Source organism: Zingiber officinale, chromosome 3A (genome assembly GCF_018446385.1).
Source record: "Zingiber officinale cultivar Zhangliang chromosome 3A, Zo_v1.1, whole genome shotgun sequence".
Classification (NCBI taxonomy): Eukaryota; Viridiplantae; Streptophyta; class Magnoliopsida; order Zingiberales; family Zingiberaceae; genus Zingiber; species Zingiber officinale.
Window position 1 is genome coordinate 151,023,909 of NC_055990.1, and position 17,262 is coordinate 151,041,170.

At 34.3% G+C, this 17,262-nt stretch overlaps 1 protein-coding gene across 9 annotated transcripts in view; it reads left to right on the forward strand.

Moving 5' to 3' along the window:
- LOC122052825 overlaps positions 1–17,262 on the forward strand; it is a 34,016-nt gene that overhangs the window by 12,545 nt on the left and 4,209 nt on the right. For 8 of the 9 annotated variants that reach the window (XR_006132105.1, XM_042614542.1, XM_042614546.1 and 5 more), the window contains 12 exons: positions 878–1,043; positions 1,150–1,225; positions 1,312–1,389; positions 1,466–1,525; positions 1,607–1,711; positions 5,822–5,932; positions 6,739–6,777; positions 13,358–13,482; positions 14,336–14,469; positions 15,089–15,204; positions 15,319–15,361; positions 15,446–15,537. Coding sequence is in view for 8 of the 9 variants with exons in the window: in XM_042614542.1 (XP_042470476.1) it covers positions 901–1,043; positions 1,150–1,225; positions 1,312–1,389; positions 1,466–1,525; positions 1,607–1,711; positions 5,822–5,932; positions 6,739–6,777; positions 13,358–13,482; positions 14,336–14,469; positions 15,089–15,204; positions 15,319–15,361; positions 15,446–15,537 (1,122 nt within the window). In the remaining variant the exon portion in view is untranslated. The remainder of the gene's footprint in view (positions 1–877; positions 1,044–1,149; positions 1,226–1,311; positions 1,390–1,465; positions 1,526–1,606; positions 1,712–5,821; positions 5,933–6,738; positions 6,778–13,357; positions 13,483–14,335; positions 14,470–15,088; positions 15,205–15,318; positions 15,362–15,445; positions 15,538–17,262) is intronic. The other variant, XM_042614549.1, reaches the window with a different exon arrangement.

Genomic DNA, 17,262 nt, shown 5'->3' on the forward strand with positions numbered 1-17,262 from the left:
TGTTGCCGTGTGACCTAGAGGTCATTTGTTCAAGTCTTAGAAATAGCCTCTTGTAAAGTAAGATAAGACTGCGCACAATAGACCCTTTTACGGGACTTCGCATTGGCGGGAGCTTCGTGCATCGGGCTGCCCTTTCCCTTTTAGCGTTATTATTTTTAATTAAAATATTTGTCAATATATTTAGCTGTTCAACATTGAGTTTATGACTTGCCATTCTTCTAAACAAATTCTTAGTATTCTCAATTCAGCATCTTATGCTTCTTATCAGAAAAATTAAGCATATTAGGGATGATCAATATTTATGGTTGATGTTGGTTATATGTGGGGAATAAACATTCAGCCTATGGTATTCCATTAGGATAGACTATCATAATCCTGTCAGTATTCACAAAGTAAACACAGCATGGTTTATATCCCAAGTTTTACTATACATGGTGGTTGATCCAAAAATGTCAAACTTCCATTTCTTGTGTAGAAATCCATACTGACAACTTGAAACTATAACAGCATCATCATCTGGCAATTTCCCATCTTTGTAGTGGCTACTATAAGTTGCTATCCAATATAAATGAAAATTAAGAATACTAGATGATAGTTTTGAAAAATTCTTGTACTTTGTAATAAAATAAAGTTGTGTGATTTGGCTGTCATGGGTTTGAATAACGGAAAGAGCCTCTAAGGCTTTGTACAATAAATCCTTTTTTGGGACCCTGCATTGGTGGGAGTTCTTTCAGGCTTCGTACAATAAAGTGAAGTTTCTTTTGGTAATTTGATAGCACTGTTTATTTTACTCTCTTATCCTATTGTTCTGTTTCTAGAATATAAAATCTGATGCATATCTGGACAAGGCTGGCTGATACAAAACAATATTTTTCAGCGTAATAATACAGGGGAGTATGCATGTTCCTTTTTATGGACGAGCAGATGCGAGTACATCAACCATCAAGTGTTTTGGCATCTCGATTGATGTTTCCTAATTCAGGATATATCCATGGAAATGGTGATGCTGGTTATTTGCCTCAGACATCTGATTCTATGATGAGGTCTTGGATTATCACATCTTTGATCAAGATATTTTAGCTAATCATTCTCTATTTTGAAATTGTATCCTGTAATTTCATGTTAAGCTTTTCCCCCCTCTCTCTATAGGCATCAATATCAAAATGCTCCTGGTCCTAGTAATGCGGATGAACCCAATAACCGTTTAGTGGATCCAGACATTGCGGTAACATCTAGTTGGTTGAATGGCCTGTTCTTTAGTAACTAGTTATACTATATTTATTGTTCTTTTTTTTTCTTTTTTGCTTTCAGGAACTTTACTACAGATCCCACATGCAGGAAGAAGAGATCTTACTTCTCCGCAGACAAATAAATGATGCCTGTATGAAAGTATGAAGCTGATGATTTGACCTTTACTATGCTATGCTTCATCTAAACTCATTTGAAATATTGTTTTGTTTTTTAGGAACTTGATTTACTCAATGAGAAGCATATTTTGGAAAGAAGGCTTTGTGAATTGCGGATTGTATGTCTACAATGCGAGTATAAATAATTTATAGAATATTTTCTTGTATGGAAGACTATGAAGTATCATTTTGTCCAATAGGCACTTGATGAGAAGCAGGATGATGCAATATCCAGTGCTTTGAAAGAATTGACTAAAAAGAGAAGCTATTTTGAAGAAAATTTGAGACTGGCTAACGAACTTAAGGTGGTGTATACTCCTATCTGAAACTCTACTATAATTTGAACATGTTTCTTGTCTTCAATTTATGACATCTTATGTATATCTGTTATGAATTACGTTTGTCATTATTCTTAGAAGTCATAAATCTTTGAACAACTCCATGTGTAATTTTTAGGAAATCTACTTCTCCAGCTATCTGCCTAAAGTTATCTGGCTATTGACAATCTTGCATTCATAAAATCAGTTGGGAACCTGAGCTTTGAGTTCGAAAACTTCATTAAAGCATCTAGGACAAACAATTTCCATTATTTTACAAGGCTGAGGTTCTGTTACTTCAACCTTATTAGATGCCTCATTTGTCTTTTTGTTTTCACCTTCTTTTCTCTCTACATATTCTTGGCTGTGATGATTCGATTCAGTTGGGGAAAAAGTTTTATTAGAATATTAGTATGCAAGTTGCATGGCTTGATTGATGATGATGATAATGTAATTAGTATGCATTGTAATTCATTGCAAATGTTTCTTGTTTTAGGTGCAGTTGGTTGACTATTTATTTCATGTTATCTTTGGATAGTGGTTTGGATTTACCATGCTATTTAAATCCTTCAGATGTGAGTGTTCAGACATGGGTGATTATTGGAAATCACCTAAAGGTTGTGTTTTTTGCTTAATAAATTGGGACAAAAAAATTCAGATAGCAAGTATTGACATATTGTATGGAATATAAAATAAAGGGTGTTAACCACTGTTTACACTTGATTGAACATTATATTGATTGATTGAAGCACCTTGAGTCTTTGTCACCTTTGTGATTCCATTGCTTCACAAATACTTGCCAATTAAAATTGCATTAGTTCAACTAGGATATTTCAGTCTTTTAGTAATAGTCACTAAAAACAAATATTAGATTTATAGCATTCCAAATAGCATTACCCAAGGTTTTAGGGGCCGAACCATGTTGATCGACATGAGTAATATTTACAGTTTCACCCATTGATTGACACTGAAATGCTTTAGCATTGACATAGAAGCTCAAGACGAAAATAGAGAGGGAGAGAGGAGAAGTTGAGGGAAAGAAGAATACTTTAGAGAAAGATGGATAACGGGCGTAATGATGGGGCACCGTGATAGGTGTATTGGGCGTGGCGACCGGTGGGAGCAGGTGATGGGTCAACATGAATCAAGGAGAGGGATCACTAGGAGAGGGGAAATAAGTGTAGATTGATAAGAAAGTATTAATAATTCCTAGCTTTTTAAGAGTAGTCTTGTTCTAATTAAATACGATTGAATCCAATAATCCTAGGACAAAAATCAGAAGTGTGTCCCAAATTAAGAGAAACATCAAATGGGTGTCCTATCTAAAATTTTATCTTGAAAATACCCTTGACCCAACGCTGTTGTAGTAGTTATCCGGTAGCGTCTACATGTTATAGCAGTTAGTTGCTAGCTTCTACATGATCGATCGTGATCAGATAATACTCATTTCAAATATAGTGGGTGTGATGAAGCCCCTTACTTTGTTTTGCTCATTGAAATATTATTTTAATCAAATTATTATTCTCAAATAAACAAAATTAATATAAGTTAATCACACTATTGTAAAAGCTAACAGTCAGCTTCTACACGTTGTAGTAGCTAGTTGCGTTGCTAGCTTCTACATGACCAATCGTGATCGAATAGTACTCATTTTAAATGTAGTGGATATGATGGAGTCCATTTGGTTTGTTTTGCTCATTGAAATGTTATTTTAACCAGGTTATAACCCTCAAATAAGCAAAATTAATATAAGTTAATCACATTGTTGTAGAAGCTAGTAGCCAACTTCTACACGTTGTAGCTGCTAGCTTTTACACGATCAATTGTGATTAGATAATGATTATTCCAAATGTAGTGGGTGTGATGGAGCCCCCTTAGTTTGTTGTGCTCATTGAAATATTATTTTAACTAGGTTATCATTCTAAAAAAAAATAAAATTAACATAAGTTAATCACGGTTGTAAAAGCTAGCAACCAACTTCTACACATTGCAGCAGCTAGTTGCTATCTTCTATCAGATAATGCTCATTTCAATTGTAGTGGGTGTGATGAAGTCCATTTGGTTTGTTTTGCTCCTTGAATGTTATTTTAATTATGTTATCACTCTCAAATAGCAAAATTAACATAAGTTAATCACACTATTGTAGAAGACATCCAACTTTTACATGTTGTAGCAGCTAGTAGCCAGCTACTACAACTTAAATCTTAAAATTGGTCTAGAGTATTTCGGGTAGTTTACTTTAAATGATGTGCCCATTCGACTTTAATTGGAAAAGGAGTGCCCATATTTGTCAAATGATGGACGCCCTTTTAATTGTTTCCTATTATCCTGTGTATGAACTTGGTTCAATTTTAGGTTGGCCATAATAAATCCAAATCTAATCACTATATTTACTCACTGGCCTCCCTCCTAAACTAACTTCCACTCACTCTAAAAATTAAATAGTACTTTTGCTTCCTTAATTAATTATCTAATAAATTTATTTTTTTAAAAAAATTTTAAATAGGATAAAATTTGGCATCTAACATTGGTGGTGATTTTTCTTGTGTTTTAACTTTTGTGACATTGGGAGAGATCGAAAGAGATTGCCTAAACTAAGAACGGGAAAACTAAGGTTTGACGATATTGTATCGAGCTTTTCCTCTTCCTATGGGTTCTCTAAGGTTTGGTTTGAATGTTTTGGAACAACTATGGTTCGACATGACTATTTATCTAATTAAATTTATTTTATTAGAATATCATTAAAAATACATGATACTCCTTTTGGTATTGGCAAGGTGACATGATATCTATTTCACTAAACTTTATCTAATTAGTGTAAATTTTAGTTTGAGTTAGTGTTGTATTAATTTTTTTAGAAAGTAAAATATATTTATTTGTTTTTATCTAACAATATTAAATTGCTTAATCATCAAAAACTTACATAAAGCAATATAAAATTAAGTATAAGAGAGAAATTATTTTTTTTAAAAAAAAATAGAAAACAAAAAACATATGAACACTCATTCATCAAAAAATTGTTAGATATATATAAATAATGTGTGCATTATATTAATAAGGCAAAGGCATCATCTCCTCATCCCTTCACTATACAATAACAAATCTAATTTTATTTATATTGTTAAATCAAATTTAAATGTCACTTTTATATATTCTTGAAATATAAAAATTACATTAATATAAATAATTTAAAGTAAAGATCGAACTAAATCTAACATAAATAGTGCCCATAAGATGTCGAACGTGGGGACGAATCTTCATGACGATTCTAGATGTTCTCGGACTTGATGCCTCTTCAATAAAACTAAGTATAAAAACTATTTCATTATGTGTAATAATAATAAAAAATTTGATTTTGAATTTATAACTTACTGATAGCTGCTGTAAAAGATTCAAGAGGTACCACACATTTCATGAGGTAATATTGAAATATACAGTCAACATGCAATTCCTGAAATATAAACTCAATAGTGAATATCTATGACAATCAAATATTAAAAAATTATTTTTAAAATTAACATATACTAATATTTAAAAAGAAAAAAGTATCGAAACCGTATTGGCACATATTGAAATTGTATCGCTGATCGGAAACCCATTTGAAATTTTAAACCTTGGTTTTGAACATCTTTTCTAATCTCATATATGAACTAATTTATTATTTCTTACTTTTTAGATATTTTTTCTATGTTTCATCACAAACCTATGGATGTGAGGCAATTGATACCTGGATCTTCTCGCTAACCATTATAACAATAGCCTTTAACTTGACAAGGAACCAGTTTTAATAAACTCATTCCTTGGGTGTTATGGCATATGTCTCTGAAGATAGAAAGCACACAAAAGCAGGGAAACTGAGGGTTTTTTGATTAGTCTGGTGAAGTTCCAATAAAACACCTTGAAGGACTGAGACTTTGCTAATTTAATCTTCCAGGTTCACATGCAAGACAATTGCACTAGAATTATCGAGTCTGCTATTTGTACATTACATAGAGCATCTAATAAATTCATTGTTGAACAATAAAATTTGTTAAAACATATTGAGCAATGCATCTTCTTTCATTGATAATAACTGACTTCTTTGCCAATTTTGTTTAGATTGTTGAAGAAGAGATGTACATACTAAATTCTTCATTGCTGAGCTTATTAGCTGAATATGACATACGACCTCATCTAATCAGTTCTTCTGCAATCTCTTATTGTATAAAGGTAATAGCTAGTCACAATTGCTCTCATTTTGCTTGTCATCCATTAATCATTTTAGTTATCACTCTTACTTCCTGTGCATGCCTTATTTTGCTTCTACACCATTGGTGCTTTTACAGCATCAATGGTGTAGACTATTTAAGACTATTTAATTACCATTAAGAAATGATGATGGTTGATGTGAACTTTTCTTTCTACAATATTTCTCGATTGATTTCTCTGCTGATATAGACGATACTTCAAGTTTAAGCTTGTTGTCATATCTAGACTGGCGTAAGATGAATTAAATTGCAGAGACATATGATAACAATTTGATGTCTCATTGTGCATATCTGTTAATGTTCATTTAGTTCGGAATTGTAGTTTAAATATTCCATGATTCTAGACTCTCATTTCTCATAAGCTGGTAATCTTTTTGATGTAGCAGCAGTAAGAAAACTCACAAAATCAGAGAAAACCTAATTTTGAAGATGATAACTGAGAAGTTGCGTAGTGGAGTATTTCTTGTGCTAGTTGTTGGGTGGAATGATGAAATTTTCCCCATCAATTGGCATGATGAAATTTAAGACCTTTATTCTTGTCTGAAATATCCTTAAATTCAAACTTAAAAATTAGTATTTCATGCTAGTAACTCTGTTAGTACTTAAAGGTAGTGCCTTATTCACATGTTGACTCTTCTGTCTAGCCATGTGGTTATGATTCATACATAGAAATTAAGACAATTAGCATTAAGTAGAATTTGAGTGGAAAATTAGCACTAATGGACCTGTGTGAGACTTGCTGATATATTTTTTGTTTGTTTATTTCAGCAATTGTACCAGCATATGCAATGGAAGATTAGAACTTATGTAAGTTATAATTCTACTAACCTCTCAGGTATTTTTGCTCGTATTGATAATTTTGACTTGTCATCTGTTTTCCTCATGCATTACATTGGCTGGGTGCGGCATTCTGTAACTTAGACCTTCAGGAATTTTCTAGGTGGTTAAGTTTTTTGGATAAGTAAAACATATATATCAAAGCAAGACCAAGGTACAATTTCTAGAAATTAGTGGTGTCTCATGTCAATGTCAGAAACACTCCCAAAGTCCGATAAACATGGATTTGTGCATTTCTAAAAATTTTCTTACTCTCCAACTATCCCTCATCAAAGATGCAAATTTCCTAGATCTCCATACAAAGGTATCAAAGTCGACACTGACTTTAGCCAAGAGACAACCTCCTTTGAAGATATGCCCAAAGGCTTGTAGCATCCGTCGGTAGATAGACATCAGGAGGGCACATAAAGAACAAGTGCTCCCATGACTCCATCTCCTACCTACAAAAGACACAACATCGATCCTCTAGGTAGTCCAGTTTGTCTCTGGTGGGAAGTTGCATTTGAGCAACATCTAAAGCGTAACTACATGACTAGGATGAATATAGAGCTTCCACACTGTCCTCACTTAGGGTTTCTTAGGATTGGGATGCCTAAAGAAATCATAAGCCCTAGCCACGCTTCCGTCCTGCTCAAACCAATCTGCCAACCTCTGCATAGCACATGTTGGCGACCCAATAGCCGTAAGAATGAGGTCACGAATCTACAAGAACCACTTGATCAATGGTGGATCTGAGTGCACTGCCTCCCAAGTCCATACGTCCGCCTATCTCAAATATATATGATGCACCCACTTGATCTAAAGAGCATCCACCTTTGCCTATATCCGCTACCGTAAGGCAAGGTTCCAAACTTTCAGATCATGGAATCCCAATCCTCCTTCCTTGGGCCTATACATATCCGCCTGACATTGGGGTGTTTGGACATCCACATAAATGATCTGCACATGTTATAAATGTGGTTAATAATACCAAGGGGGAAAGGAAGTATAGAGAGACAAAAGCACTCCACTCCTTGTAACACTGAGGTGATGAGTTGCGCCTTCCCCGCATAAGAAAGTGTCTTTTGCGGCCAACAGTTAATTTGCCGTACTAGAGAGTCAAGAAGTGGGCTATAATCCGATATCCGTAGATGCTCAGCAGCAAGGAATATCCCCAAATATCAAAAGGGCATAATCCTCTCCTTGAAGCCTGTAAGAGAAGGAGCCACATGTGCATTGAGTCATCCACTCCAGCTAGATAGATGTTCGACTTTCGGTGATATATTGTGTAACTTATCATCTAGGTGGTTAAGTTCTAGAAGTTGATGGTGTATATTGTGTAACTTATCATTTAGTTGATAACATCTCGCAGTCAATTTCTTAGCCATAGAATTTGTTTTTTGTAAACTGAAATGCACACTAATTATTATGACTTCAAATAAACTTATTTAGAGTTTAAAATTGAGCTGATGCTGTTCTTTAGCTTTCAAACTGATGTATTGTTTTAGAGTTTAAAATTAAAAAAAGCAATATGCATTCTTTAACTTAGATCCTCGTGAATTATCGAGATGCTGATGTTCTAGAAGTTGATGGTGCATATCGTGACTTACCATAAAATTTGTTTTTTTCTAAACTGAAATACACACTAATTGTTCAATTTTATTAAACTTGTTTAACCTGAAGCAAGTCATATCGGGTCCCAAGCTCTAAAATGAACTAGAAATTTTATCGAATTTGTCAGTCTTCCATGACTTGTAGCAATGGGCATTTACTATTTTCGGCTGAAACATGAGAAATCTTCAAAGTGCAATGGGCATGACTATGGATTTTGGTGCATGGGTGTGCTATCTGTGGAACCTAAAATTGAAACTGAAAGACAAATGACATTCTATTTAGCTTTTAAAGTAATTCCTCAGTGCACTGCAGACCTTGAGATCTGTTTCTAGAACTGATTTTAATGAAAATTCTTAATTGGTGTAGTTCTGATGATCTTGTTATTTTATAATATGCATAAATTGTGCTTGGATTTGCCACATTAACGGAGAAAGTATGCAACATCTGCGAATAGGATGAAGAATAAATAATGTTTGCTCAAGATAGTATAAACCAACTGACAACTCTAAATTTTCTTAGGATTCAGGTAAACATTTGAATTAATTGTACAAAATAAACCACAATAAGATAATATGAAGTTTATCTTTGCTGGGAGATTAAGAATGGATAAAACAGCATTTATAAGATAATCTGCAATTTAAATCACATCACACCATTGCCCTACTAGAAGCCCCATGTGAATGAGGTGTATTAGCAGTCTCAACAAAGAGTGTATTGGTTCTTTTTTCATCTCTGGGACAAGATGAATGCCGGTCAGAGATAAAGGAGTCAAAGCAGTGATAAATATTCATTGATATTGTCGATGCTTAACCTTTTATTTCAAATGTAGATAGATATAGACCGCATGACATGCCTGATGCTCTTGCAATGTAAGGTAAGATTATGTATAATAGATTCAATGTGGTCTAATCCTTCTTTCGGATATTGCATTGGCAGGAGATTCATGCACCAAATTGCTCTTTTTCTATTGACTTATAACAAATTCAAAAAAAAATCACATAAGAAATAGAAATGTGGTACGGATGGTGCAGTAAAATCCTACACAACCTTTTGCTAATGTTTAAGAACTATTGACAAGTATGATATTAATAAATGAGCTGAGATATGCAAGAGTAGAAAATGAGTTATGCAAGAGTAGAAAATGAATGTATGTTACTAGAGATGTGTTCAACCAACTATGGATTTAGGTAGGAGGAAAATGGAGTGCGTCATACATTTTGTGAGAGTTAAAGACAATATCTAACCATCTTGAGTAGTGAGGGGCCTTAGGGCTAATGATTAAAATTTGAAGCCATGTTGGTTAACAAGGGTGAATGTTTTTGTTCCACTTGTTGGCTGATATGTGAGAAGTTTTGAAACACCTGATACATGAGCGGAACTTAAATCTTGTGCCTTCATCACAACCATGTCTTATGTGAGAAGCTCTAAATCATTTGTCGCCGCATGAAACTTCAAGTTAAGGAGGCCATCCTTTGTATTTAGAAGCTCCAGATTGTTCATCCTTGCGAGAAGCATCACATTGGCTCCTCTTTCGTGCCTAAACCCTAACTCCAAAACCATTAAGCTTCCTCCTTCTAGAGTGACCGACACCACTTGTTGGCACGATTGAAGCAACATGAAATAATTTTGTTTTTGTTGTGGACAAAAACCTGGGCTCAGATAGAGTTGGCTATGGTTGATTGTGCCACATGAACATTTTGTAGAAGATGACTTGGGTGGATAGTTAGGGAGTAGGAGACATTCTTGGCATGCTTAAATTTTCCACATTGGTTACATTTTGGCCTGTTTTATTAATCTGACCTCCACAAGCTATCTAACCCTCTATAGCCGCCTCCACCACCCTGAGACTCGCCCAATGGAATAGAGATGCTGCTAAAGATTACAATATTCACACACTCCAACTCAGGATAAACTATGTGGAGAAACCTATTCACAAGGGGCTTGTCAAAACGTTGCTTAGCCTTAAAATCTAATGCAATCGGTAAAATATCTTGGAGATTAGCAGTAATTGACTGGAGTTGGCCAATATGTTAATTATCTTGGTGTTAAACTACCACAATTGTAAGAGCTACCGATCACATTATAAGCTCGAGAATATCCTGTATACAAATCTGAACCTGTATCTAAGTTTCATACTAAGAAAAGCAGCGAAGTATGTTTATGCAATTGAGATTGATGGATTGACAAAGGAGGGAAAGCAATTGTGCATCGATACACTCCGAAGAGGTGTTGCTGTGCTCAAGAATATGTGATATGCTTGGGTAATGAAATGTTCTAGCTATTCTTGGTCTATGAACAGAACTGTGACTGCCCAAGAGGCATACTTCTTTGACTGTTAGAGAGCCTAAAAAGCCTGATAGACTGATGTGAGGGATCATCAACAACATGGTGGATGAGTTTGACAATCTGAATTGCAGGTAGCTCTCTTAAAGGCAACTGGTGTGCTGTGAGAAGATAAAATAGTTGCTACTTGAGTTCAAAGGTACCTCAAATTAAAGTAGCTATATTAGATGAATCAATCTGCGTCAGCGTGGAACAAAGCTTGTAGGAGGTCTGGATGAATTGGGGCCTTGGGGTGCAAGACCACTTTGGTAGTGAATTGCAGGGATGAGCGAGGCACAATACAGCAAGTGGCGGCAAGCATGCAGAAGGTGTTTTGCATGAGTACCATTCAATGTAGGAATGCTAGCGAAGGGTGTCTTCTATGTAGAGATCATGACCCATGACAGAAGTTGTCAAAGAACGTGCAATGCCTAACAGAGATTCCTATGTGGTGCAGGAAGTATGCGTAGGCATCTCCCAAGAGACACACCCAAATAAACATTTGCACGTGTTGGAAGGAGGATCGGATTTGTCAGAGATTGTGTGTGCATAAGGGATATTGTCTGGTGGAATGATTGGGATCACCATGATCTTAATCTAATACTATATAGAATTTGAAATGGGAAATTAGTAAGGTATCTTACTCATGGTAGCCTCCTCTATCTATGTTTATTATTCATTGATGTACCATGGTAGTCCCCTCTCCTGTGGCGCAGTTGGTTCATGCAAGGGTGTACCATGCAGGTGTTGAATGTCCCGCTGGTTGCCTCAACCCTTCCTTGCATGCGCTGTTGTTGTTGGGCAAAGTTCTCTGTAATTTACTTCCCTTCTAGACAGTGAGGAGTCAACCTGGAGGGGTCGCTGAGGTAACGGTTTCACATTTTGCTACCAATTAATGTAAAATTACACTAACATTTTATTATATGGTGTTTGCAATTAGGTCCTTAAAAGTTATGTTTGATAAATATTCTGATACTAAGATTAAGTAGAACAAAATTCTTGGTACTATATTAGATGACAAAAAAAATAGAAAGGAAGAATGAGAGAAATGAAAAAATAAACACAAAGCAAGAATTTGAAAAGGATGTTGTTTTGAAATACAAGTAGAAAAGGACAAAGTAAGAAGTATAGTATGAAAAATTAGTCTACTCTGCTCGGGATTTGTTGAGTTATATTGTGCAAAGCCAATTCCAATATGGTTTTTGTTGTGAAATAAAACAATTGCAAATCTTTTGGAAGTTTGTCAAAGAAGCCTGATTCATATGAAATCCATCTGATATTGATAATAAATTGACTAACATTTGATAGAACATTGGATGGATCAATCAATTTGTTTTATGATTCTTATTTTTGTGGTTGACATAAACCCGAACATATGATGTGGGCAATATCAAAGGAACCTACTTTAACAGGTAGGAAGCTAGTAGTGCTTGGTGAAACTTATAATAATAACTGAAGAGTGGCTAGTTAGTTCTCCCTCTAGGTGCACCACAGTTATTGTGGCTATAAAAAGGCAGGAGCTCAGATAGTTCTGTTAACACTATAATATTGGTATATATTCATAATAATTATATGATTTTATTATTTATTAATGATGGTATATTAATAATATTATTTTATTGTTGATATAAATAACAACAACCAAGTCTTAGCCCACTAGGTGGGGTCGACTATATGTATATCATTGAGCTCTATCTCCTACTATATCATCATCAATACTTAAATAAATTTTATCTTATTTTATTGTTGCTAACCAAGTTTTTTTTTATCTTCCTCGTTTGATATGCGTGTTTGTCATAGTTTCACATTGTCTAACTGGAGCATTTATGGGTCGTCTAAGTACATGCCCGTACCATCTTAAACGTGTCTCTTTTTCCCTCAATAGATCCATAAACACTATAATATTTTTGTTTTGTTATGTTTTGTTAATCACTTGATAACATGATATTATCTATTAATCACTATGTAATATTTATTGAAGATCTTATATTGATATTTAATACAAATTCTATACTAATTATTTTCATTGCGATACTAGTAATAATCTGATATTGCTGATTAATAATTGTATATCATCTAGTTTTAAATTCATTCTATTGCAAAATTATTCTCAGTGTCTTAAGCTTGATTATTTGCTTGTGGCATATTAGGTGAAAATACATATTAAATATTATTTAACTGTCAGTGACTACTGTGCACTTTCATGTAAAATCTATGTTCATTTTGGTTTCACCTAATTAGTGGGTAAAGAGTTATTGTTTTGTGGTTTCTTTTCTTTGACTAGATTACTTTTACATAACAGTGAATATTGTTTTATCTGTTATCTTGGTATTATCTATAACTATTATTTATTTTAACAATCAATTTATTCACGATGTGTTGCAAGCTTATTGTAGGGATATGTGCCATCTCTTAGGAAATGGACTTGATAGCCTAAAGGGTTATAAGATTCTTCACCCAATTTCTTTAAGAATGCAATCTTGTACACATGGTTTAAGTGTGTGTTTATCCAAATGGTTGGAACAAGCACTGCTTGATGATGGTGATAATAAATGGTTTTTCTGCATAATATTATTAGCTTTTACAGGTATTCATTTGTAGTTTGTAGAACTGAATTGTGATATCATCCTTGTAGGAACCGTTGATTCCTGAACTTCGTCTGTATGATCAGTATCCTGTGAATTTGCCTGGCAAGATAGTTTCCAATGAAAAGATGGATATGATGGATTCAAATATTCCCCAGAACCCTGATATATATAGGTTTGTATAAGATCTCATCTATCTATTCCAAGTTTTTCTTGACTGCAACTATTCTTGCGTTTGAATTCCTGATAAAACACATAAGTTACATTTGCCAGTTAAGGATTGTCAGGTGGTTATAGTTAATCATCATTTATCACTGTGAAGAGTTCATATATGTTTCAAGTCCCAATTGTTCACCTGGCATATACGTTTAAGATACATTTTAAAAGAATTATACTTTACAATTTTAGTGTTCAAATTCTGATACTTTTGATAACCTTCTGAATGACTTTTACTTTAAATCCAGTAGGCTCATTCAGTGAAGGGGCTTCCTAAGTTGACAGTTTAATTTGATAACATATCTTACTTGCTTACTGATAGGGATGTATTTATGATTCTAAAAGGTTAACATTAATTATGCAATTCACAAGGCATTGTCATAGCAAAATCATGAATATTTATCTTCATCACATGTGGCCAACCAAAGTTTGTTTCATAATTAACAGAAAGTTTGTAAAGCCCAGTATCAGAAATTCTAATCTGAACTTTGTTGGTCACTGGAAGGAAAAATGTTTGATTAGTAGAACTAGCTGATTCTTAAAGTAAGATGTTTCAGGGATAGAAGAGTTAAGGTTGTATAGTAGATAGAAATACTGCCATAGATGAAATAAGATATGTTGAATATGTTAATTGTTGAAAGGATTCATTAAGATCTAAATGAAGTGACCCTAAGACTTGTTTGCATCTCCTTTAGGTTTTGGGAGATTCTATAATTGAGATACATGTAATTCCTTTCTTCCAGTGATAACTCTTCCGAACTGATATGGACATGCTGAACTTTGGCTTCTATACTAATCAATATATCATGCAGGGAGGTTGGTGGTACCAGTGCTCCAGGTTACTTTGATCAGTATGGTCCGGAGGTACCATTTAGACCATCTAACACTGATGCACGGTTCTATATGGGTACAATGCCTGATAACCAAGTTTCCCTTGCTTCAGAAGGTAAATTAATACTGTGATTTTAAAAGCGGCTACCTAGGAAACTACTGAAGGGTATCACGTTGCAACCACATGACATATATTAATATAACCCAATTAACTTAAAAAGCCTAAGCCACTCTATTTGGTAGCTTCCAAGTGTTAAACTGCTGTTTTGCAAGTGATTATATATATAGGTTTGCTAGCCTACACACCTCATGGTGCACACCTTGTGAGAATCATGTGTAATTTTTTTTTAAAAAAAAAATTCTTTAGCTTAAATACTATAACCTAAATCCTAAACCCTAAGCTTAAAAAAATAAAGGAAAAAATATATATACTTGGTGCTCATATATATATATATATATATATATATGTATATATAGCATATATTTTTTTCCATGTGGAAGTATAAATTGGATGCATCAATTAATACAACTTTGTATGTATGTTATTTATTTTTATTAATAAAAATATTTTAGATATTAACCACATGCTGGTTACATAATGCATATGCACTGGGCAATATGTCGGCTATAATTACCACCTACTTTCATATTTTGAAACTTCGATTAATATTAATAAGACTTGACCGTTCTAAATATACCATAGCTGGTTTCATCATCTCATTTGTGATGGGCAGGTGGAATGGATTTACCAGGTATAGATAGCTTTCAAATATACGGCGATGCTTTGCCAGGATGTAAGTTACAAGCTGCTGGATATCCAACAAATGGAACTACTCTTTGCATCTTTCAGGTATTTTCAATTTATTATGGTCACTATTGTTTGAGAATAGTAAATATTTTTGTTTTTGCATAGTTGTGATTGATCTTTTAATGATTTTTTTTTTTTCCTGGATTGCCTTTCTAGTGGATTCGTGAACTTGATAATGGCACTATGCAGTATATTGAAGGTAATCTTCAACAAGTTCTATCTTTTGTTACTTTATATTTTTTGCCGCACCTGTTTCTAATCAAGTACTTGATCTGGCCCACAGGAGCCACTGTTCCAGACTATGTGGTAACTGCTGATGATGTTGACACTATTCTTGCTGTCGAGTGCACCCCCATTGATGACAGTGGCCATCAGGTGTGTTGCAAATGCAGCTCCAAATTTTCCAATACTTCAATATGTTCATGCAAACTTAGATAACACCTTTTATTTCCATCTCTTTGTGTTGTTCTTTTATAACTTTTATTTAGCTTAATATGCTATTTTTACTTTGTTTTCATGCTTTCCTGCTTGAGTGCATTGTTTGTGTGAAGGTAATTTGATTTGCATGTCCACTTTATTTACAAATACTTGCTTAATAAACATGATTTGAAGAGTTAGTTATTGCCTTCCAAAGATTGACATGTAAGAGTGATTTTGGCACGATTAGGTTGTTTAATTTGCCATGTGATATGCCTAGATGTATGCCTATTGCTTTTGTTTTGATGTTTTAGCACCAAATCTACTCTTCAAATATTCAAAAGGTATGTACCCCCCTTCGGCACCTTTGGTGTCTGATCCTTCTTAGGAGTTACAAACAACTTTATCCTCAGTTTTAAAAGTACTGTTTCCCCCCTTTGGGTCCTTAGCAGGTGCATCCTCCCCCCAGAGGGAATATTTCCTTGCTTTTAACTTAAAGCTGAAAGCGAGGACAGTTGAAAGCTAGAATCATGTGTCTCCTTCTTAGCCACCGGTTGACTTTTTCTTTGACTCGTGTGGTTCCTGCTTAGCCCACCATGCCCCAGTCACTACTTATTCAAACAGACGGTCTCTACCGATCGCTTCTCTCTCCTGTCTAGGATCTCAAGGTTCCGCTCCCATAAAAGGAGGCTCAGTCGGGAATCTCACATCATCCCTCCCTCAAACAAAAGAAGAACAACAGCAGCAACAAAAACAAAGGATAGCCAGTATTGCAGGCATTCTATTGTATCTTAAGAGGGAATGCTGGGAAGAGGAAGTATGTACTGTTAGAATTTTGACTGAGTCCTACTAGGGTTGAACTTGAGACTGAACATATTCAAGTGAACAATTTCCATTTTCTAATGACAGAGTAGTAATAAATAAAATAATAATTGTATGGCACCTTCAAGTAGTCTTCCCTTTTTGTCTTTAAACTGCTGTATCTACCAATTTCAGAGCTATTTTTAACGGGATTCTACACTTGATTCCTTGAGGTTCTCTAGATGGAATTATGCACTTGATATCAAACAATTGGATGTAGAATTCTGCTCTAATCTGGTCAAAGTGATTTATAGTCTCATGTAATACTTAATTGTAATAGATTGTAATCAGCCATTGATGGCTAATGATAATAGAGTTGTCTTCTATAATAACCTATTATTGTTGAACCTTTCCAACTTTGAAGAGTCAATCCAGAATCAAGCACTTTGAGGTTTGAAGAACTTTTGATCAATCCATAGGTAGTTAATAACTTCCTGGAGGGTGCATTTGATCAGGTTGGACTTATGTAATTTTCAACCATAGCCATTGTAGATGTTACTTGTAAGTTCATATTTAGTTAGACTCGCAATCTCAGGTGCTTAAGCAGTTCAGTGTCACTTACCATGACCTTTACATTTCTTGATCTAATTTAGCCAATTAAAAAAATTAGAGAATTTGATTTCGGCTCAAGATCAATTCCATTTGGTTATATGAATCTGAGAAAATGTTGTGATTTAGTACAATATAATTATTGATGGGAATGTCATTAACGGTAGGTTTTCCTAAATATTATTCCACTGTAGCAGTGTTTGTTTCTTTGCTTTTGATCAATAGTCATTACACTTTCCACCTATGAAATTTAGTTCCCTTCAGTGTATTCTT